Below are 25799 nucleotides of genomic sequence, written 5' to 3' on the forward strand. Positions count from 1 at the left end.
ATGGTGGTCTGTTTGAAACATAGGTATTACAGACTCAGCCAGGGAGAGATTGAAAATGTCAGTGAAGACACTTGCCAGTTGGTCCGCGCATGCCTTGAGTACACGTCCTGGTAATCCATCTGGCCTCGCGGCTTTGTGAATGTTGACCTGTTCAAAGTTCTTGCTCACATCGGCTACGTAGAGCGTGAACACACAGTCGTCCGGGAACAGCTGGTGCTCTCATGCATGCTTCAGTGTTGCTTGCCTCGAAGCAAGTATAAAAGACATTTAGCTTGTCTGGTGGGCTAGCGTCACTAGGCAGCTCGCAGCTGGGTTTCCCTTTGTAGTCGGTAATAATTTTCAAGCCCTGCCACATCCGACGAGCGTCAGAGCCGGTGTTGTAGGATTCGATCTCAGTTCTGTATTGACCCTTTGCCTGTTTGATGGTTCGTCTGAGGGCATAGTGGGATTTCTTATAAGCATCTGGATTAGTGTCCCACTCCTTGAAAGCGGCAGCTCTAGCCTTTATCTCGGCGAGGATGTTGCCTGTAATCCATGGCTTCTGGTTGGGATATGTACGAACAGTCACTGTGGGGACAACGTCGTCGATGCGCTTATTGACTAAGCCGGTGACTGATTTGGAATAGTCCTCAGTGCTATTGGATGAATCCCGGGACATATTCCAGTCTGTGCTAGCAAAACAGTCCTGTAAAGTAGCATTACAAGTTTTTGCTTGTAAGCAGGAATCAGGAGGATAGAATTATGGTCAGGTTTGCCAAATGGATGGCGAGGGAGAGCTTTGTATTCGTCTCTTTGTGTGAAGTGGTCTAGAGTTATTTTCCCTCTGGATGCACAACATGGTAGAAGCTAAAACGGATTTCAGTTTGGCCTTATACAGCTTGTTGAGTGCGGTCTTATTGCCAGCATCGATTTGTGGTGTTAAATAGACGGCTACGAATTATATAGATGAGAACTCTCTTGGTAGATACTGTCATCTAAGGTTTATCGTGAGGAATTCTACCTCGTGTGGAGGGACAAAATACATTTATGCACTTTTTTGGTTACTACATAATTCCATGTGTTATTTCATCATTTTCATGTCTTCACTATTATTCTACAAAGTAAGAAAATATAAAAAATACAGAAAAACCCTGGAATGAGTAGCTGTGTCCAAACTTGTGACTGTAAGGGTATGTTAGTGAGGGCACCTCGATTGGTCAGACCTACTGTACCTGTATGTTAGTGAGGAGATTCTCAATAGATGACAGGCCGTCTGGGAACAGGAATGGCGAAGGGAAGCCAGGGGGTAGACCTTGTCCAGCCAGTGACAGCCTCTCGTAGCTGTCTCTCGCCGTCGGGGTGCACATTGGATTGTCATCTGGAATACAGAACAAGTAAGGACATGATTCTTTACTGACAGCTTTGAAATAAAACACAGTACCTTACATAGTGGTTTATATACTTTATTTCTGCTGTGCCACATTTCGAATCATATGTTTGAGTATCTTACTGTGCATCCAAACAGTAGCTTGACTCTTATTGGTTGACAACAGTAGTTGTATAAGTACTGAACTCTATGACTCAGTCAATCAGAGCTCTCAGGTCCATTCTGATAGAAAATCCAGTCCAGGGCTGAATCTGAAAAGCATTTCTTAAAAAAGCAGGGCCTCCTTCTCAAATCGCCTTGATTCACGGTTTCTACTCATCCAATGTTTTTCGAGAATGAGGCGAGGAGAGAGGTCACAAGAAATCATAGAAAGGCTATTGAGATTCACTCCAGTCTGCATTGTCTACTCTACACTGTCTCTCAGGGTCTAACCAAAGGGTTAAACTTCATCCATCCAGGACACAAATCCAGCTTTTCCCATTGAAGGGAGTAAATCATGTGGATTCCAAAATAAGAAGAAGCAGGCCTACAGAGCTCCATTACCTCGGCTGGTTCAGCTTCCTTTGTGTACGCACGCACGGGTGCCTGTCAAACCTATAGGATGACATCATCCACCATTCATCACCAACAGAGGGCCAGGCAGGGCCCAGCCATCTGCTGTACACACTATCCATTACAAAACCAGAGAGAGAGAGAGAGAGAGAGAGAGAGAGAGAGAGAGAGAGAGAGAGAGCGAGAGAGAGAGAGAGAGTGTGTGTGTGTGTGTGTGTGTGTGTGCAAAATATCTATCTGTGTCATCATTGATATGTTTCTATATGTTTGCTTTGGTAATGTATGTGTTTGACACTTCCATGACAATAAAGACTTCTGAATTTAATTAAATTGAATTGAGAGAGAGCACTAGATAAAGAAAGACAGAGAGAGAGAGATATTACACTCTGTCAGGAAGAGGTACCACTTTGACAATAAAAACTTCTGAATTTAATTAAATTGAATTGAGAGAGAGATAGCTAGATAAAGAAAGAGAGAGAGAGAGCGACATTACACTCTGTCAGGAAGAGGTACCACATTATGTTTATGTCTGAAGAGCCTCAATATAAGTCAACCACTTACACCACACACATGCACACACACACACAGCTTTATTTTTGTAAAATTTCAGGACTTTTTGGGAGTGAAAATGTTTGACCATTACAAATCCTATTTTCCCTAACTCTAAACCTAACCCTACCCCTAACATAACCTAACCTTAACCCCAAAAATCAGAACCTTAACCCTAACCCTAACCTCAACCCCAAAACCCTGAACCTAATTCTTAAAATAGCATTTGAAAAAATTCAGGACATGATGTCCTGACTTTTCAAAAAGTTATTTGTTTTCCTACCTTTTCAGAACATTCAGGTGAATTGTTAAGACATTAGGGTCCTGATAAGGTAGGAAAACAAGAACACAGATGCCTCAAAATTATATATTATATGTGCCATCAGTTGTCCCTGTTACCTCCATTTTTATCAAATCCACTCTTATTCTTCTAATGCTGCACCCTGACTGTGCTCTGTGCAGGTCCCCTCTCTCCCCTCTCATCCACTATTCATACATGTTTACGTGGCAGAGTGAATTCTGCACAAAAACAGACAAGCTCCCTCCTCACAGTCTCTCTCTCTCCCTCCCCCCTCTCTCTCTTTCTCTCTCTGCCTCCCATCAATATTCACTAACGCCAGCCAAGTGGTAGGAACAGCTGGTCGGCCATTAATTAGTTTAAAGTATTTATTTCACCCATCCTCAGAGCAGATTGAGCAAAAACATTGGAGATTATTTAGAGCATCTGCAAATGCCCTGGAAACATGGGCTCACTAGCAGGCAGTGGAGTGTTAGAGTGCTAGGATCCACAATTTAGAGTTTGTAATTTGGAGGAAAAAAATCTGTATACATTTTTGGGGAGAGGGAAAAAGAGAGTGGAATATGCACTGTTGGTCCATGGAGAGCATCAACAACCTCTCTGCTCTTTTTTCCTCCTCCTGTTTTATATTTTCACTCCTGTTGAATGGATGCCTAATGGATTCAAATCAGTTTATCATGTGACTTCATGAAAAAAGAATGAACTGCCTACTTTTAAGAAGTCACTTCTGTGGTAATTTGCTGTTGTTCATGTTTTTACTACTTTATTGTGGGATGACTGGGCATATGAAAAAATGGCATCCTCTTTAACAAGAGCTCCAGCGAAAAACTCATTTGAAGCAAGAAATACACTTATTGATTTTTTCCTGTTACACTGAAATGTTACGAATAACTACTATATCATTTAAAATACTTGGCATGGCACATGATTGGAATGGCGCCCAATGCCTTAAAGCGACTAACAACAGTATCAACATAACCACAGAACTCCAACGACCTCTGATGTTGTTCATATACATATACAACATCTACCATTTGCATTCATTACATTACACTTTATATAGCCCCCTCTCTGATGACTACTGCAAATATCTCTGTCCAATCAAATCAGCATAACTGCTACCAACGCTAGTAGATTTCAACATAGTGCCCTCCAAGCTCATCACTAAGCTCAGGGCCATGCGTCTGAACACCTCTCTGTGCAACTGGGTCCTGGACTTCCTGATGGGCCGACACCAAGTGGTGAAGGTAGGCAACACCTCCACCATGCTGATCCTCAACACGGGGGCTCCATAGGGAGTGGGTGGAGAGGGTCAAAAGACTCAAGTTCCTCGGCGTCCACATCACTGACAACCTGAAATGGTCCATTCACACAGAGAGCATGGGGAAGAAGACGCAACAGTGCCAGGAGGCATAGATAACATAGATTTCTCAGGAGGCTGAAGAAATTTGGCTTGGCCCCTAAGACCCTCAAGAACTACAGACGCACAATTTAGAGCATCCTGTCGGGCTGCATAACCGTCTGGTACGGCAACTGCACCGTCCGCAACTGCAGGGCTCTCCAGGGGGTGGTGCGGTCAGCCCAACGCATCACCGGGGTCACACTGCCTGCCCTCCAGGACATCAACAGCACCCGGTGTCACATGAAGGCCAAGAAGATCATCAAGGACCTCAGCTACAAGAGCCATGGCCTGTTCACCCCGCTACAATTAGAAGGTGGAGACTGTATAGGCGCATCAAAGCTGGGACCCAGAGAAACAGCTTCTATCTCCAGGCCATCAGACTGTCAAAGAGCCACCACTAGCCTTAGTCACAGTTCTGGCTACCAGCCAGTACTGTACCATGCACCTTAGAGATTTATGTACATAGAGTAATTGAACACTGGTCACTTTAACAATGTTTACATACTGTTTTACCCACACCACATGTACATACTGTATTATAGGAATGGCTCATCCTATATAACTACTGCTGTACATATTTATTCTATTCATATACTGTTCATATACTGTCTTTACACACCATTATAAGCATATACAGTACCAGTCAAAAGTTTGGACACACCTACTCATTCAAGGGTTTTTCTTATTTTTACTATTTTCTACATTGTAGATTAATAGTGAAGATATCAAAACTATGACACAACACATTCTACATTGTAGATTAATAGTGAAGACATCATTGCCTTGATGACAGCTTTGCACAATCTTGGCACACTCTTGTTTAACACTTTTTTGGTTACTACATTATTTATTTCATAGTTTTGATGTCTTTGCTATTGATCTACAATGTAGAAAATAGTCAAAATAAAGAAAAATCCTGGAATGAGTTGGTGTGTCCAAACTTTTGACTGGTACTATATATATATATATATATATATATATATATATATATATACTACCGTTCAAAAGTTTGGGGTCACTTAGAAATGTCTTCGTTTCTGAAAAAAAAGCTAATCTTTTTCGAAGGCCAGCATCCCGGAGTCGCCTCATCACTGTTGACTTTGAGACTGGTGTTTTGCAGGTACTATTTAATGAAGCTGCCAGTTGAGGACTTGTGAGGCTTCTGCTTCTCGAACTAGACACTCTAATGTACTTGTCCTCAATGATATAGGGTGCAGGCCAGGCAGCAGGCTGTTAGCCAGCCTGCCAGCTTAGTGGAGTCTGCCACTATCACAGTCAGTGTAGTCAGCTCAGCTATCCCCATTGAGACCGTGTTTGTGCCTCGACCTAGGTTGGGCAAAACTAAACATGGCGATGTTCGCCTTAGCAATCTCACTAGAATAAAGAACTCCTCCATTCCTGCCATTATTGAAAGAGATCGTGATACCTCACATCTCAAAATAGGGCTACTTAATGTTAGATCACTCACTTCCAAGGCAGTTATAGTCAATTAACTAATTACTGATCATAATCTTGATGTGATTGGCCTGACTGAAACATGGCTTAAGCCTGATAAATTTACTGTGTTAAATGAGGCCTCACCTCCTGGTTACACTAGTGACCATATCCCCTGCGCATCCCGCTAAGGCGGAGGTGTTGCCAACATTAACGATAGCAAATTTCAATTTACAAAAACAAAATTACGTTTTCGTCACTTTTTATAGCTACTGTTTACAGGCCTCCTGGGCCGTATACAGCGTTCCTCACTGAGTTCCCTGAATTCCTATCGGACCTTGTAGTCATAGCAGATATTACATTTTTTGGTGACTTTAATATTCACATGGAAAAGTCCACAGACCCACTCCAAAAGGCTTTCAGAGCCATCATCGACTCAGTAGGCTTTGTCCAACATGTCTCCGGACCAACTCACTGCCACAGTCATACTCTGGACCTAGTTTTGTCCCATGGAATAAATGTTGTGGATCTTAATATTTTTCCTCATAATCCTGGACTATCGGACCACCATTTTATTACGTTTGCAATCGCAACAAATAATCTGCTTAGACTCCAACCAAGGAGCATCAAAAGTGGTGCTATAAATTCTCAGAAAACCCAAAGATTACTTGATGCCCTTCCAGAGTCCCTCTGCCTACCCAAGGACATCAGAGGACAAAAATCAGTTGACCACCTAACTGAGGAACTCAATTTAACCTTGCACAATACCCTAGATGCAGTTGCACCCCTAAAAACATTTGTCATAATAAACTAGCTCCCTGGTATACAGAAAAAACCTGAGCTCTGAAGCAAGCTTCCAGAAAATTGGAACAGAAATGGTGCCACACCAAACTGGAAGACTTCTGACTAGCTTGGAAAGACAGTACTGTCGAAGAGCCCTCACTGCTGCTCGATCATCCTATTTTTCCAACTTAATTGAGTAAAATAAGAACAATCCTAAATTTCTTTTTGATTCTGTCGCAAAGCTAACTAAAAAGCAGCATTCCCCAAGAGAGGATGGCTTTCACTTCAGCAGTAATAAATTCATGAACTTCTTTGAGGAAAAGATCATGATCATTAGAAAGCAAATTATGAACTCCTCTTTAAATTTGCGTATTCCTCCAAAGCTCACTTGTCCTGAGTCTGCACAACTCTGCCAGGACCTAGGATGAAGGGAGACACTCACGTGTTTTAGTACTATATCTCTTGACAAAATGATGAAAATAATCATGGACTCTAAACCCTCAAGCTGCATACTGGACCCTATTCTAACTAAACTACTGAAAGAGCTGCTTCCTGTGCTTGGCCCTCCTATGTTAAACATAATAAATGGCTCTCTATCCACCGGATGTGTACCAAACTCACTATAAGTGGCAGTAATAAAGCCTCTCTTGAAAAAGCCAAACCTTGAACCAGAAAATATAAAAAACCATCGGCCTATATCGAATCTCCCATTCCTCTCAATTTTTTTTCAAAAAGCTGTTGCTCAGCAACTCACTGCCTTCCTGAAGACAAACAATGTATACGAAATGCTTCAGTCTGGTTTCAGACCCCATCATAGCACTGAGACTGCACTTGTGAAGGTGGTAAATGACCTTTTAATGGAGTCAGACCGAGGCTCTGCATCTGTCCATGTGCTCCTAGACCGTAGTGCTGCTTTTGATACCATCGATCACCACATTCGATCACCACATTCAAAACCCTGAACCTAATCCTTAAGGAAAGGGCTGATTTCAAGTTTTTAATGCTAACCTACAAAGCATTACATGGGCTTGCTCCTACCTATCTTTCCGATTTGGTCCTGCCATACATACCTACACGTACGCTATGGTCACAAGACTCAGGCCCCCTAATTCTCCCTAGAATTTATAAGCAAACAGCTGGAAGCAGGGCTTTCTCCTATAGAGCTCCATTTTTATGGAATGGTCTGCCAACCCATGTGAGAGACGCAGATTCGGTCTCAACCTTTAAGTCTTTATTGAAGACTCATCTCTTCAGTAGGTCCTATGATTGAGTGTAGTCTGGCCCAGGAGTGTGAAGGTGAACGGAAAGGCACTGGAGCAACGAACCACCCTTGCTGTCTCTGCCTAGCCGGTTCCCCTCTCTCCACTGGGATTTTCTGCCTCTAACCCTATTACAGGGGCCGAGTCACTGGCTTACTGGTGCTCTTCCATGCCGTCCCTAGGAGGGGTGCATCACTTGAGTGGGTTGAGTCACTGACGTGGTCTTCCGGTCTGGGTGGGCGCCCCACCTTGGGTTGTGCCGTGGCGGAGATCTTTGTGGGCTATACTCGGCCTTGTCTCAGGATGGTAAGTTGGTGGTTGAAGATATCCCTCTAGTGGTGTGGGGGCTGTGCTTTGGCAAAGTGGGTGGGGTTATATCCTGCCTGTTTGGCCCTGTCTGGGGGTATCATCGGATGGGGCCACAGTGTCTCCTGACCCCTCCTGACTCAGCCTCCAGTATTTATGCTACAGTAGTTTATGTGTCGGGGGGCTAGGATCAGTCTGTTATATCTGGAGTATTTCTCCAGTGTCCGGTGTGAATTTAAGTATGCTCTCTCTAATTCACTCTTTGTTTCTTTCTTTCTTTCCTTCTCTCTCTTGGGGGACCTGAGCCCTAGGACCATGCATCAGGACTACCTGCCATGATGACTCCTTGCTGTCCCCAGTCCACCTGGCCGTGCTGCTGCTCCAGTTTCAACTGTTCTGCCTGCGGCTATGGAACCCTGACCTGTTCACCGGACGTGCTCCCTGTCCCAGACCGGCTGTTTTCAACTCTCTAGAGACAGCAGGAGCGGTAGAGATACTCTCAATGATCGGCTATGAAAAGCCAACTGACATATACTCCTGAGATGCTGACCTGTTGCACCCTCGACAACTACTGTGATTATTATTATTTGACCATGCTGGTCATTTATGGACATTTGAACATCTTGGCCATGTTCTGTTACAATCTCCACCCGGCACAGCCAGAAGAGGACTGGCCACCCCATAGCCTAGTTCCTCTCTAGGTTTCTTCCTAGGTTTTGGCCTTTCTAGGGAGTTTTTCCTGGCCACCGCGCTTCTACACCTGCATTGCTTGCTGTTTGGGGTTTTAGGCTGGGTTTCTGTACAGCATTTTGAGATATCAGCTGATGGAAGAAGGGCTATATAAATACATTTGATTTGATTTGATTTATTCAGTTGTGCACCGGGGCCTCCCACTCCTCTTTCTATTCTGGTTAGGGCCAGTTTGCGCTTGTGTTCTGTGAAGGGAGTAGTACACAGCGTTGTACGAGATCTTCAGTTTCTTGGCAATTTCTCACATGGAATAACCTTCATTTCTCAGAACAAGAATAGACTGACGAGTTTCAGAAGAAAGTTCTTTGTTTCTGGCCATTTTGATCCTGTAATTGAACTCACAAATGCTGATGCTCCAGATACTCAACTAGTCTAAAGGCCAGTTTTATTGCTTGTTTAATTAGCTCAACAGTTTTCAGCTGTGCTAACATAATTGCAAAAGGGTTTTCTAATGATCAATTAGCCTTTTAAAATGATACATTTGGATTAGCTAACTCAACGTGCCATTGGAACACAGGAGTGATGGTTGCTGATAATGGGCCGCTGTACGCCTATGCAGATATTCCATAAAAAATCTGCCGTTTCCAGCTACAATAGTAATTTACAACATTAACAATGTCTACACTGTATTTCTGACAAATTTGATGTTATTTTTATTGACAAAAATATGCTTTTCTTTCAAAAACAAGGACATTTCTAAGTGATTTCTGCCATTGCTTGTTCTGAAATTTCTTAATTTATTTATTGTGTGTATTCTTATATTTTTTTATTGCTAGGTATTACTGCACTGTTGGAGCTAGAAACACAAGCATTTAGCTGCACCTGTGATAACTTTGATTTGATAGATTTGATTTGATAGCCTGTTGTTGTAGCTTTGTAATTGATTTGTTCTGTATGCACTTTGTCCCTTATTTAGTGTTGGCATTCATCATAAATCATTGCTTTAACAAACTCCGGCTTTGCACTCAGCAGGCCTCCCCTTCTGCAACATGCCAGCAGATCACAGAGAATATTTGATCACTTTGTTGCAGAGGAAACAACCTGTCACGCGGGAAAAGCAAACAGCTTTGTGTTTTGTTCCAGATAGACTCACAACTACAGAGCTGAACTGCACCGCTTGTCAGAGTACATGTAATTTTCAACAAAAGACGTGTGTGCGCAAATATAGGCAGGTTGACAAGAGCACATGGAAGCAAACAGTTAATTCAATCAATATTCAGTAATCACTGTTTGTTCAACTCTGTTTATTGCAGTGAAACTCCAGATCAGTTTTTTCTTCTTCAGGCTTTCACCAGGTCTGTCCTCAACTCCCTTCTCTTCATCTCCTCTCCTACAATCTCCTCCTCTCCTCTCCTCTTCTCTCCTCTTCTCTCCTCTCCTCTTCTCTCCTCCCACATTCTACTCTTATCTTCTCTTTCCCTCTCCCCTACCACCCCTCTCCTCTATTCTCCTCTCCTCTGACATGTGTTTGCATGTTTATTCCTCACCATCACACCGGCATCATTGACTTCAACTTAATTACGGCGACAGACGCTGGAGTGATGGGGCCGCTGGAATGGAGTGCCGCGTTTCCAGGTGATACGTCTCCTCCAGCGAGCACTGCTAGAAGCAGCTGTGACAGCCTCTTGTGCTATACGTACTGTAGGCTACTCTCTATGGTAAAAGTGTGGTAAAGGGCCTCCGCTGTGAAATACAAACCCCCCTCTCGTGGGTCTGCCATGTCACGAATAACATTTCACGCCACAACTGTTTTGTCAGGATAATAGGTGCCACAAATGAAAAATGGGGATGCGGTAGGCCTAAATACAATGGCGAATGAAATACCATAATTTAAAAAAGAACGCCCCCATCCCTCTCTTCCTCTTCTCCTCCCTCCAGCCCTCAATAGCAGTTGGGAGTCCTTGACAGTGGGATAGCAATGATGAATCACCTATACAGTTAATTTTCTCACTCCACAATGTGCTGTGGTGCCTCTAAACCAGGAGGCCATGGAATTTATTTGACAAACTACGGATGTAAAAAAAAAAGATCACTCAGAAGAATCTGGGCTTATCTCCAATTTACATGTTATTAGATTTGTGTTGTGCGAGGAGCGGCACTCGGACCTAGCAATGCTGAGGAGGGAGAAGATGATGGTCTGCATGATAATGGGAGATAAAACATGTCTCAAATCCACTTGAAAGCCTTTGAAATGTTTGATGGAGAGTTGCAGAGAATGGAAAGCGAGAGGAGGATGCAACAAAATACTGCCTCGGATTTAAATATGACAGACATGCATTGGCTATCTGCAGTAAATCAACAGGAAACCTTGGGAAATTGAGCCACAATCTCAGGATAAATAGCTGTAATTGACCTTGGGAGTTTGAAAATGTGCCATATGTTTTCTGGTTCCTGTGTTTGAATCCGGAGCTCCCTCGGGAGCTTTCAGCTGAGGGAGGGAAAGAGAAGAGGAGAAAATGACACATAGAGAGAGAGAGAGAGAGAGAGAGAGACAGATGGAAGTATAAGATACTGTAGATAAAAGGATAGATTAGGGTAATGTAAAAAGATATAGTGAGAAGCCAGTAGAGAGAAAGAGGCAGGAAGAGGGAGAGAGTGGGAGAGAAAGAACAAACCAACTGGGCAAAAACTGGTTGAATTAACATTGATTCCATGTCATTTCAACAAAATAATTCAATGTGATGACTTTTAATCAATGTGGAAAACTGTGGGATTTGCAAAAAGTAATCAACGAAAGCTAATATTGTATTTTTTTCACCCAACTTTTAACTGAAATCCAATGACATGGTGAAATGTTCTGTTGATTTCACATTGAATTCACGTTAGTTGACAACTCAACCAAATGTAAATCAAAACTAGATGTTGAACTGACATCTGTGCCCAGTGAGAATATAGCGAGAGAGAGATAAAGAGAGACAGACCCAGGCAAGAGAAGAGTAGGAGACAGAGACAGAAGGCGAGAGCGCAATAGCGAGAGAAAATCGAGATAGAGAAAAATACAGCCTCTCTCTGCAGGCTGTGCATTTAGCTGGGGCCAGGGAAGTCAGTGTGATATATTGACAGGTGAAGCCTGTGTCCTTGCAAACGGTGTGTTCCTCCCAAAAAGATAACGGAGCGCTAAAACCTGGAGGTTGTCAGTGGGGCCGACACAAAGCCGGACAGCGTGCTTTCAGCCAGGCACAATTAGATTTTATTTGACCTGCCAGTAGAGTGATTGAGGAGGGAGGAAGTTGTCCTCCTTCAAATGGAGTGTCTGTGACCTCTTAGGCTGCTAATAGAAGACAATGCTACCGCGTGACTGTAGCAGTAGTTATTAGATTGTTTTTAACTTCACCTTGTCAAAGAAACCCTATGGACCGTTAGCTCGCGAAACAATTGTACAACGCACCTTGCTTCAATCGAGAAAGTAGCATTTGAAATAAGCAACTTGGTTGCATTGTATGTCAAAATAGTGAAATTTAACTGTTGTATACTGAACAAAAATATAAATGCAACAGGTAAAGTGTTCTATACCCACAAAAATATATTTCTCCTAATTTTGTGCACAAATTTGTTTATATCCCTGTTAGTGAACATTTCTCCTTTGCCAAGATGGCAAATAAAGACGCTGATTAAACAGCATTATCATTACACAAGTGCACCTTGTGCTGGTGACAATAAAAGGCCATTCTAAAACGTGCAGTTTTGTCACAATGCCACAGATGTCTCAAATATTGAGGGCGGGTACAATTGGCATGCTGACGGCATGAATGTCTACCAGAGCTGTTGTCAGATAATTGAATGTTCATTTCTCTATCATAAGCCGCCTACAACGTTGTTTTAGAGAATTTGGCAGTACGTCCAACTGGCCTCACAACCACAGACCACGTGTAACTACGCCAGCCCAGGACCTCCACATCAGGCTTCTTCTCCTGAAGGATCGTCTGAGACCAGCCACCCGGAAAGCTGATGAAACTGAGGAGTATTTATGTCTGTAATAAAGTCATTCTGATTGGCTGGGCCTGGCTCCGCAGTGGCTGGGCCTATGCCCTCTCAGGCCTACCCATGGCTGCACCCCTGCCCAGCCATTTGAAATCCATAGATTAGGGCTTAATTAATAAATGTACTGATTTTCTTGTATGAACTGTAACTCAGTAAAATCTTTGACATTTTGCATTTCTATTTTTGTTCAGTATAGTTACAGTATATGTCACCTAAGCTAGACACTAAAACTGTCCAGTTCTGCTGACGTTCAGATAATGTTCGTTTCAGGGTGTACAGAACATTCATCTGATGTTGCAAGAATGTTGAGAGAACAGCCTTTCTGAGTTATGGGAGTTGTCTGGGATGTTGCAAGAATATTCTTGTGATATTCACATAGCACAGAACATTCCCACAATGTTGCACAATGTTCTCCAATTCCCAAATAAGTCAGTTTTTATGACATTCATAGCATATTTGTTTTAGGTTTAACATAATATTCCATTGATGTTTACGTAATAAACATTTTACTTTGTCTTGGAGGTCCTCAGATCAAATTGTTATATATAGGGTTTACCGTATTATTACCACAACATTCTCAGCATGCACAGTTGTAGCTCCTTAAAACATAAGAAAGCAGACTGGAATACATGCCCATTATGTTTCTCAACAGATTTAATGGCAATTCACATTTGAAGACTGTATTGTAGGTGATATAGAGACACATGGCACATTACTTTCATAGGACAATTAAACAGCATTTAATCAAACATAAACATATTTTTTACACTTCATATGTTGACAATCTACACATTATTTCATTCATTTGAACAGCATTTAATCATACAAACACAACCATATATTTTACACTTCATTTTTTTTAAATTATTTGTATTTATTCAGGGGAAAACCCATTAGACCATGGTCTCATTCCCAAGGGTGCCCTGATCACAATACAACAACCAGTATAATGTAAAACAAAACAGCAATCAATAGAAAATGTAGGAAAAACAGTTACAGATTTTCAGCTACTAGGTCCTCAATGAACAGCCTAAACTGCACGAGAGGCATCTAAATGTAATGAGTTCCGCAAATTGTTCGAGCAGTGAGGTGCATTAAAACTAAAAGCGGATTTACCTAATTCGGTGGAGACCCGAGGAACCTCAAGAGTTAACCAACCCTGTGAACGAGTTTGGTAACTCATGATTTTATATGTCAACAACGAAGTTGAAGTCGGAAGCCTGAGTAGAAGAGCTTCGTAAACAAAAAGGGAATAGTGAAGTGATTTACGGGACTTTAATGAGGAAGGATCAGCCAACCTTTTGATATAGGACGCAGTGGTGAGTATTTAAACTGTCACCTGTGATGAAATGAAGGGCGTTATGGTAGACGGCATCCAAAGGTTTATGAGTAGTGGCTGCTGCATTCTGGTAAATTGTGTCACCATAGTCAAGAACTGCCAGGAAGGTTAACTGTACAAGATCTATTTCTAAAAAAGAACCCCACTTTAAATCTCAGCTCGTCAATATGTTTTTAAATGTTAAATCCTTGTCAATCTAAATGCCCATACACACTGCTCAAAAAAATAAAGGGAACACTTAAACAACACAATGTAACTCCAAGTCAATCACACTTCTGTGAAATCAAACTGTCCACTTAGGAAGCAACACTGATTGACAATAAATGTCACATGCTGTTGTGCAAATGGAATAGACAACAGGTGGAAATTATAGGCAATTAGCAAGACACCCCCAATAAAGCAGTGGTTCTGCAGGTGGTGACCACAGACCACTTCTCAGTTCACTTTTGAATGCTAGTGGTGCATCCACTCTAGTGGTAGCATGAGACGAAGTCTACAACCCACACAAGTGGCTCAGGTAGTGCAGTTCATCCAGGATGGCACATCAATGCGAGCTGTGGCAAGAAGGTTTGCTGTGTCTGTCAGCGTAGTGTCCAGAGCATGGAGGCACTACCAGGAGACAGGCCAGTACATCAGGAGATGTGGAGGAGGCTGTAGGAGGGCAACAACCCAGCAGCAGGACCGCTACCTCCGCCTTTGTGCAAGTAGGAGCAGGAGACGCACTGCCAGAGCCCTGCAAAATGACCTCCAGCAGGCCACAAATGTGCATGTGTCTGCTCAAACGGTCAGAAATAGAGGGTGGTATGAGGGCCCGACGTTCACAGGTGGGGGTTGTGCTTACAGCCCAACACCGTGCAGGACGTTTGGCATTTGCCAGAGAACACCAAGATTGGCAAATTCGCCACTGGCGCCCTGTGCCCTTCACAGATGAAAGCAGGTTCACACTGAGCACATGTGACAGACGTGACAGAGTCTGGAGACGCCGTGGAGAACATTCTGCTGCCTGCAACATCCTCCAGCATGACCGGTTTGGCGGTGGGTCAGTCATGGTGTGGGGTGGCATTTCTTTGGGGGGCCGCACAGCCCTCCATGTGCTCGCCAGAGGTAGCCTGACTGCCATTAGGTACCGAGATGAGATCCTCAGACCCCTTGTGAGACCATATGCTGGTGCGGTTGGCCCTGGGTTCCTCCTAATGCAAGACAATGCTAGACCTCATGTGGCTGGAGTGTGTCAGCAGTTCCTGCAAGAGGAAGGCATTGATGCTATGGACTGGCTCGCCCGTTCCCCAGACCTAAATCCAATTGAGCACATCTGGGACATCATGTCTCTCTCCATCCACCAACGCCACGTTGCACCACAGACTGTCCAGGAGTTGGCGGATGCTTTAGTCCAGGTCTGGGAGGAGATCCCTCAGGAGACCATCCGCCACCTCACCAGGAGCATGCCCAGGCGTTGTAGGGAGGTCATACAGGCACGTGGAGGCCACACACACTACTGAGCCTCATTTTGACTTGTTTTAAGGACATTACATCAAAGTTGGATCAGCCTGTAGTGTGGTGTTCCACTTTAATTTTGAGTGTGACTCCAAATCCAGACCTCCATGGGTTGATAAATTGGATTTCCATTGATTATTTTTGTGTGATTTTGTTGTCAGCACATTCAACTATGTAAAGAAAAAGTATTTAATAAGATTATTTCTTTCATTCAGATCTAGGATGTGGTGTTTAAGTGTTCCCTTTATTATTTTGAGCAGTATATATATAGGTGGGAACCCGGTTGATGGCAGAACCATTCAATTAATAAATATGTAGTCCATATGAAATGTTTTTGCGAGAATTAGAGAACAACATATACTTAGTGTTTTCCACATTAAGTAAAAGTTTTAAACTAACTAGGGCAACAAAGTCAGATTGCAGCTCTAACAACGCCTGGTCTACAGTTGGGGCAGTGGCATACATAACAGTATTGTCTGCATACAGATGAATATTACAAGTTTTAACAGATAAACCTATATTATTTATATAAATAGTAAAGAGAGGCCTCCCGAGTGGCGCAGTGGTCTAAGGCACTGCATCGCAGTTGCTAGTTGTGTCACTAGAGATTCTGGGTTCGAGTCCAGGCTCTGTTGCAGCTGGCAGCGACTGGGAAACCAATGAGGTGGTGCACAATTGGCCCAATGTCGTCCGGAATAGGGGAGGGTCCCGGCAGGGATATCCTTTGTCCCATCGCGCACTAGCAACTCCTGTGGCACGGCTGGCTTCCAGGTTAAATGGGCATTGTGTCAAGAAGCAGTGCGGCTTGGCTTGGTTGGGTTGTGTTTCGGAGGATGAACGGCTCTCTACCTTCGCCTCTGTACGGGAGTTGCAGCGATGGGACAAGACTGTAACTACCAATTGGATACCATGAAATTGGGGTAAAAACATGTATAAATAAATTGTCAAGAGAACAGGTCCCAATACCTACCCCTGTGGTACACCTTTCATTATATCCAGGAAACTAGAAATCACACATTGACAGATCATTCTCAAACCATGTGCAAGAAGCCTGATCCAGGCCTATATCAGTCAACCTTTGAATGAGACTGTGATGGTCAACAGTGTCAAAGGCCTTGGAAAGGTCTATAAGTAAGGCAGCACAAGGATTTGTATGATCTAAGCAATTTAACACAAGAAGTGTAGCAGCTGAAACGGTTCCGGTCTAAAACCGGATTGGTGCACATTAAGAAGTGAGTGAGAAGTAAAAAAAAGTTCTTAGCTGACAGTTGGCCAGGGATTCTAAAACTCTGGAAAGGCAAGATAATTTGGAGATTGGACGGTAGTTATCTAAGTCAGAAGGATCTCATCCTTTTCGTAGGGGAAGGACATGTGCCGCTCTCCAGATCTTAGGGATAACACCAGAAACAATTGACAAATTAAAGATATAGGTCAACGGTTCTGCAATAAGTGGGACAGAGAGCCGCAGTAAGCAGGGATTAAGTGAATCAGCCTCTATGGATTTATTAACGTCAATCTTTAGCAAAGCACTTAGTACATTATAGACATCAAACATAAATTAAAATAAAGTGTGTAAATCTATTAGTGCATCATTGTCTACAATCTGTTCTGAGGTGACTAGAGGGCTCCCTATCCTTTCAAACGGAAGCACAAATTGTCATCAAAAGCACAACAAATTTCTATTTTGTCAAGTATGGGACCAGAGGCTGTCAGAACCTGCTGGGGAAATGAGGGGGTGGAGTTTTGTTTAACAGATTTGACCACTTTCCAGAAGTAAACTGGATTACCACCACTCTACAATACACAGTTCAAGAAATATGTTGATTTTGCTTATTAACTATTTTTCAAATGGCTGCCAATCAGACATAGTTGAACAGTACATTTTTACCCAATGTTAATTTATTTTATAGTTAGTCTAAATTATGCATTTCTGACTGGATTTATAAATCTGAACGAAATAAAGACATCCTCTCTTTTAGTAGATTATATCTGAGCCTCCATTTATGTTTATTTCAAAAGAAGCATGGTTAAAAAACATGTGGAATTGAACCTGCAATCTTCAGCTTTGCAGTCAAATCATTAACCCTCTGTCCCACCAGGGATAGCTATGGTGTAGTGTTTTTTTGCCCCATTCTAATATGGTCAATCAGGATACAGAACACAATAAAACTCGCCAGCTTGTAGTCCATAAAATAGTGACATTTAACCATTGTTGTAAAAACACCTAAAGTAGGCTTTCACCATTTACAAACAGTGTATCCATGGGATGATTTTGGATCCCCCCTAAAGCAGGTATGTAGATACATAGAGAGAACATATTGTAGAAACGTGTACATCCATACAGGAGAGATTCCTTTACTAGGATTAAGAACTGCATATGTTGTGCATATGTCCAGGTTGGGTTGAAATATATACCCTACAAGGTCAGGATATCAACTCTGCATCTGGGTACACACTACATAGGCACGCAGGCCCCCAGATGTTTTGGGCCGGATTTTACAGGTAACATTTGGCTTCCAACCAGGAAAATCAAGCCCTGTGGTCTCTCTCCTCCTATCTTTCTACTCTCCATCTTACCCTCTGTCTCACCATTTCCCTCCCGCTCTCTCCCGTTCCCCCTCTCCCCCTGATTCGTCTCCTTCTTTCTCTCTCTCTCTTGCTATTTTCCTCTGTCTCCCGCTCTGTCCTCTTCCCCTCTCTCTCTCCTCCACTTTCCTAATGTTCCCTTCACTTAGAGATGAAATCGCTTGCAGCACAAACACATTTTAAAGAGAGAGAGAGAGAGAGAGAGAGAGAGAGAGAGAGAGAAGGTGAGCGGAATAATCAGTGTGGCCAGTGGGCCGTGTTTCCTAAACTCTCTCCTCCAAACATTACTGGCATAAAATTAGCGTCGGGGACCTTAAAACGCTGACATTTACCATGACTTTTGGGAAAGTGACACCCTCATATTTTCTCGTAGGATATCATTGAATTTCAACTGCCCTATGGGCTGAGCTTTTCCATTAATAACCAATTCAGTGTGTCACTCCATCCCTCCCTCTTTCTCTCTCTCTGCTCACTTCTCCCCTCTCTTTTTCTCCCCCCTTCGGTCTCTCTCTACTTCTCTTTATCCCATTCTCCCTATCCCCCCACCTATTTAATGTAATGACTCCTTTGGTTTGCCTTAATAAATTGAAACATATTCCCAAGGCCATGGGTAGACAGTGTCACGCAGATGGACAGGCTAGATGGAGGAAATATTCATAAATCCTTAAGTGTCTGAGGGGCTGTCAGAAGAGACACAAGGAAGCAACGTTAATTCTGCTCAAAACAGATATGACACACTGATCTTCAGATTTCTCTTCAGTACAGACACACCAACTGCTTAGATGGATGAATAATAACCTATATGATATTAACTATTTGCATGTTAATAATGTTTCCACGTCAGTAAAAAAAAAAGAATATGTGATGAGGTTGAATCAAAGTGGAAAATTGATTTGATATGCAAAGTCATAAAAAAATATACAGTATATTTATATATATATATACTGTATATTTTTTATGACTTTGCATATCAAATCAGTATATATATACACTGTATATTTTTTATATATATATATTTTTTTTACATTTTGTCCTAAATTTCATGATATCTAATTGGTAGTTACAGTCTTGTCCCATCGCTGAAATTCCCGTACGGACTTGGGAGAGAGCCATGCGTCCTCAGAAACACAACCCTGCCAACCCGCACTGCTCACAACCCAGAAGCCAGCTGCACCAATGTGTCAGAGGAAACACCCTACAACTGCCGATCAAAGTCAGCGTGCATGCATCCGGCCCGCCACAGCAGTCACTAGAGCACGATGGGACAAGGATAAACCCTTCCCTTTTGAACCCGGGTCTGAAGTGACGGCACAAGTACTGCGATGTAGTACTTTAGACCGTTGCGCCACCCGGGATGCCTCAACAACCCAACTTTTAACCTAAATCAAATGACATGGTGACAGTTCTTGTTGATTTCACGTTGAATTCAAAGTAGTTGACAACTCAATCAAATGTAAATCAAAACTAGATGTTGAACTGCCCAATGGAAAGCCTTTCTTATGCATCAGCTAAATTCAACCATAAATAACAATCAATCAATCAAATGTATTTATAAAGCCCTTCTTACATCAGCTGATGTCGCAAAGTGCTGTACTAAAACCCAGCCTAAAACCCTAAACAGCAAGCAATGCAGGTGTAGAAGCACCAAAAGCAGAAGCAACAAAAACCTCTAAGCAAAATACATTTACTAATTGTGGCAAAACAAAATGTTATTTAATTGCAAACTGCAATGTTACCAAATTCTAAATATAGATATCAATTTAGCACAACCCCTTGTCAAAATCAAAGATTTCAAACAAAGGAAGACATTAACAATGTACTGACTCAGTGACCATAGCCTGGCAATAGATACAGAGAAGAAGAAGTCAAAGAAGAAACGAAAGACTGTGGGAATGAAAAGCACTTCCTACTCCACTGGTTAAAATATGATTCAATCAGAGGGCTGGGCGGTATACCATATTCTAATCACTAATGCTCATCACTAATTCTAATCGCTAGCTAGCTAATAAATGTACTGAGTCAGATCAAACAGTATCAGTCAAAAGTTTGGATACACCTACTCATTCAAGGATTTTTCAAATAGATTTTGATTTGATTAACACTTTTTTGGTTACTACATGATTCCATATGTGTTATTTCAGAGTTTTGATGTCTTTACTATTATTCTACAATGTTGAAAATAGTACAAAATAAAGAAAAACCCTGTAATGCGCAAGTGTGTCCAAACATTTGGCTAGTACTGTACATGTTTTTTGTGAAACAGTATCTTCTAAATCAAATACAAGGAATACACAAAGCAAGAATATGTTAGCTACATGAAGTTGCTTATTGTCCTACTTCATTGTCCAACATGAAGTAGCTAAGAGAAAACATTCAATGTAGCCAAACATTATGGGTTCCCCTAGAAAACACTTGTCAATAATTTGGGTTCCTACCCTGCCTGTCGCAATAATTCCTCCCTAGCATTTTCATTTATTTTTATGTCAAACACTGTACTCAAAGTGCACACCATTATATTTAATTGATAATGCTCTCGAAGCCGGTGTTTGGAGGATATATTAGCATGGGTGTTGTTTGTCGAGGGACGGCAAACCGTGCCAATATATCCTCCACACACAGGCTTCGAGGGCATTATAGCTTTTATACAATGGCTTACCAGCATATTCAAATAGTGATTGACATATTTTAATATTTTTTTTTATTTAGATTAATTTATTCATACTATTTCATCCTTCCAAAAGATATACAGTGGCTTGCGAATGTATTCACCCTCCTTGGCATTTTTCCTATTTTGTTGCATTACAACCTGGAATTAAAATTGATTTTTTGGGGGGGGTCTGTATCATTTGATATACACAACATGCCTACCACTTTGAAGATGCAAAAACATTTTTTTATTGTGAAACAAACAAGAAATAAGACAAAATAAGAGAAAGCTTGAGCGTGCATAACTATGCACCCCCCCAAAGTCAATACTTTGTAGAGCCATCTTTTGCAGCAATTACAGCTGCAAGTCTCTTGGGGTATGTCTCCATAAGCTTGGCACATCTAGCTACTGGGATTTTTGCCCATTCTTCAAGGCAAAACTGCTCCAGCTCCTTCAAGTTGGATGGGTTCCGCTGGTGGACAGCAATCTTTAAGTCATACCACAGATTCTCAATTGGATTGAGGTCTGGTCTTTGACCAGGCCATTCAAAGACATTTAAATGTTTCCCCTTAAACCACTCGAGTGTTGCTTTAGCAGTATGCTTAGGGTCATTGTGCTGCTGGAAGGTGAACCTCTGTCCCAGTCTCAAATCTCTGGAAGACTGAAACAGGTTTCCCTCAAGAATTTCCCTGTATTTAGCGCCATCCATCATTCCTACAATTCTGACCAGTTTCCCAGTCCCTGCCAATGAAAAACATCCCCACAACATGATGCTGCCACCACCATGCTTCACTGTGGGGATGGTGTTCTCGGAGTGATGAGAAGTGTTGGATTTGTTCCAGCCATAGCATTTTCCTTGATGGTCAAAAAGCAACATTTTAGTTTCATCTGACCAGAGTACCTTCTTCCAAATGTTTGGGGAGTCTCCCACATGCCTTTTGGTGAACACCAAAAGTGTTTGCTTATTTTTTTCTTTAAGCAATGGCTTTTTTCTGCCCACTCTTCCGTAAAGCCCATCTCCGTGGAGTGTACGGTTTAAAGTGGTCCTATGGACAGATACTCCAATCTCCGTTGTGGAGCTTTGCAGCTCCTTAAGGGTTATCTTTGGTCTCTTTGTTGCCTCTCTGATTAATGCCCTCCTTGCCTGGTCTGTGAGTTTTGGTGGGCGGCCCTCTCTTTGCAGGTTTGTTGTGGTGCTATATTCATTCCATTTTTTAAAAATGGATTTAATGGTGCTCCGTGGGATGTTCAAAGATTCAGATATTTTTTTATAACCCAACCCTGATCTGTACCACTACACCTTTGTCCTTGACCTGTTTGGAGAGCTCCTTGGTCTTCATGGTGCCGCTTGCTTGGTGGTGCCCCTTGCTTAGTGGTGTTGCAGATTCTGGGGCCTTTCAGAACAGGTGTATATATAATGAGATCCTGTGACAGATCATGTGACACTTAGATTGCACACAGGTGGACTTTATTGAACAAATTATGTGACTTCTGAAGGTAATTGGTAGCACCAGATCTTATTTAGGGGCTTCATAGCCTCTTAAGGATCCGCCTCTTCTTTTCAATTTTCGCCTAAAATGACATACCCAAATTTGACTGCCTGTATCTCAGGCCCGCAAGCAAGGATATGCATATTCTTGGTACCATTTGAAAGGAAATACTTTAAAGTTTGGGGAAATGTGAAAGAAATGTAGGAGAATATAACACAATAGATCTGGTAAAATATAATACAAAGAAAAAACAACCGTTCTTTTGTATTTTTTTGTACTATCATCTTTGAAATGCAAGAGAAAGGTCATAATGTATTATTCCAACCCAGTTGAAATTTAGGTTTTGGCAACTAGTTGGCAGCAGTGTATGTGCAAAGTTTTAGACAGATCCAATGAACCATTGCATTTCTGTTCCAAATTTTGTATCAAGACTGCCCAAATGTGCCTCATTTGTTTATTAATAACTTTTCATGTTCAAAACTGTGCACTCTCCTCAAACAATAGCATGGTATGCTTTCACTGTAATAGCTACTGTAAATTGGACAGTGCAGTTAGATTAACAAGAATTTAAGCTTTCTGCCAATATCAGATATGTCTATGTCCCGGGATATGTTCTTGCTACTTACAACCTCATGCTAATCACATTAGCCTACGTTACCTCAACCTTCCCGTTTCCGTTTTGTTTTATTTAAACATTTTAAACAAGTTTCACTTCACCAATTTGGACTATTTTGTGTATGTCCATTACATGAAATCCAAATAAAATCAAATTACAGGTTGTAATTAAACAAAATAGGAAAAACAACAAGGGGGAAGAATACTTTTGCAACGCACTGTAGTCCCGACACAAACATAGCGTTGCTACCCAAGCCGGCTGTTCGTTCGTTCTGACGTTAAAATGTATATTTACATCCATAACAATGAGCTAATGAGGTGCGATTTCGCCTGGCATAGAAAATGTGCTCTCTCGTCAGGACACTGTTGTTCAGAGGAGCTAGCCAACAACACATCTAACACAATCACTTCAAACATTGAAGCTGTAAAGACTGCAAACTAGCTGCACTTTGTTTCGTTGTACCTTTTTTTCAACTGACATTTCTTGGTATATATCCATAAAAATGATGCCAGCTGATTCATGATTTCGACTGGCTGAGAAACGCTGCCTGTCTGTCTGCTTCGTCCCGACTCCCGACCCCTACACATTCATTACTATGGGACAGCTGGAGATCGAATATGAACATTGAAACAATGTTGCAAATGTCAGGGAGACAGACAGCAAGGTTTATACAAATCTCCTCTGTTGAAAAGTAAATGTTAGTCTAAAAGAAATGTGAGATAATGTCTAAATGCTTTTTATAGTGGAGATCAAGTTTATAATTTGGCTGTCTGGGCTAACGAGACAGTGGATTGCGCAGTTAGATGGAACAGAGTAAATACACATTTTAACTCAGAACGAACCACCAGCCGGCTTGGGTAGCAAACCCTAGATTTGCGCGGGACTAATATGAATAATAACGTTTTTAATGAAAATATGTAAATCATTATTTGAATATGTTGGTAAAAAGTGATAATGCCCTTGACTTTGTCTCGGTCCTAACAACACCCGTGCCAACATATCCTCCAAACACCGGCTTTGAGGGCATAATTACTTAAATAGAATTTACATTTCCATGATTCCAACAGTTCACCTAAGTGTTTAGCTCTAAATCACAAGTCAAATCGAAATTGCAACATTTTGTTAAAATAAGGCCTTCATTTTTTGCCCATATCTTGCCGCACTAAGTGACAGTGTGGAAATTATCTCAAATGTATGAAAAATATTTTTGGAATGGATAAAGACCCATTCAAACCACTTAGAATGTATGTTTTGCCACCCAAGGGTAACGCACTACTCATAAAGCAAACTTTGAACTTTTATTATTCAAAAACATAAAATAAAATAAAAAATTATAACGTGATATGATATTTTGGCCATATCGCTCAGCCCTACTCAGAGGTATCTATCTCCTGAAATTCAAAGAAAGAACTGCAGGATTTCTTGAACTGCGTGTTGAGAGAATTTGCATTTGTTCTTTGAGAAAACAGAGACAGTAGATCTCGCTGCAAATTATGTCCTGGCCTGCCATAATATAAGAGAGATGATAGCTCCCGCCATGTCATACACATGAGCCCTTGTAGATTTCACTTCTCAACTGCTTCTTTTTTTGTGTATTATTTTCCATGTATATTGTTTTTGTTGATACATATTATTGTTGCTCAAACATTATGTTAATTTATGTAAAACTTCATTTACATTGCTTTGGCAACAGTAGCAACCACCCAATAATGCCAATTGAATTGAGAGAGAGAGAGAACAGAGCAAGAAAGAGAGAACAGAGAGAGCAAGAGACGGCAGTAGCGAATCAGTGTTGACACCCATTTGGAGAGGGGAAGAAGATATCTTGTCTTTTTATACGGTCCATGTCATATTTATTGCATAAAGGTCAGGGTGTTCATTTGTTCAAAGTCAGCGTTTTCCCTCTCTTCTCTCTCCTCCATGTAATAAATGCAGGGGGCTATGTCATTATCGCTCCGTCGAGGATTACAGGCTCTACTAACTGGCTGCCATGGCTGCAGAAAAGCCTACAGGACTTCTGTTTCTGGCCGGCCGGAGCACCAGACCTGGGTTCAAATACTATTAGAAATGATTTCAAATACTTATACCTAGCTAGATTGAGCTGGCTGGGCGCAATGACACCAGATATTTTTTTTTTCAAAACTGCAAACCCACATATCTGGCACTCCAGGCAGCCTAAAGCAAATGGTAAAAGTAGTTGAAAGAAGAAATTAGCTCTTTAAAGGACTCCTCACCATTTTAACTTGTTAAAGGTTAGAGTCGACAATACAAGATTTATTGCGTTGGAGTTATTGGTCCCTATAATTGATGTTGCATTTTGATAAAGACCTTTATAAATCTAATCTATGTACTTACCAATGGCAGTTAACTTCACTTGAACTTGAACAATACTTTACATTGGAGAGATGCTGTAATGCGGTAGTGAGACATGCCATTGATACCAAGAGACCAAATTATGAGCACATTAGAGGGTGTTTACATTGTCTTTGATTAATCGACAGACATTGACCAAAACCACTCATTGAACTGACAGTAGAATTCTTGAGATTAAATGAGCTTTGACTATTGATCAAGTGTTTTACCTCTATCGCTAAACTCTCAAAGAAGATCATTTCTACTGAATACTCTCCTAATCACCCTGGCTAGTGTTACTCTTACTTTACTCTAATGTTACTATGAAACCTCATTGCTTAGTCGGATGGAAAGCAGACTGAACCATGTTTTCCTCTAGGATTTTGCATGTGCTTAGCTCCATTCCGTTTTTTTTTTCCTGAAAAACTCCCCAGTCCTTAACGATTACAAGCATACCCATAACATGATGCAGCCACCACTATGCTTGAAAATGTGAGAGTGGTACTCTGTAATGTGTTGTTTTGGATGTGCCCCAAACATAATACTTTGCATTCGGGAACTATTTTTTGGCAGTATTACTTTAGTGCTTTGTTGC

General features: G+C 41.7%; 1 protein-coding gene across 2 annotated transcripts in view; it reads right to left on the reverse strand.

The window, feature by feature from the left end:
• Positions 1-25799, reverse strand: part of dachd (dachshund d) — a 348937-nt gene that overhangs the window by 44265 nt on the left and 278873 nt on the right. For both annotated transcript variants that reach the window (XM_029703673.1, XM_029703674.1), the window contains exon 7: positions 1212-1357. In XM_029703673.1, the coding sequence (XP_029559533.1) occupies positions 1212-1357 (146 nt within the window). The remainder of the gene's footprint in view (positions 1-1211; positions 1358-25799) is intronic.

Source organism: Salmo trutta, chromosome 20 (assembly GCF_901001165.1).
Source record: "Salmo trutta chromosome 20, fSalTru1.1, whole genome shotgun sequence".
NCBI lineage: Eukaryota > Metazoa > Chordata > Actinopteri > Salmoniformes > Salmonidae > Salmo > Salmo trutta.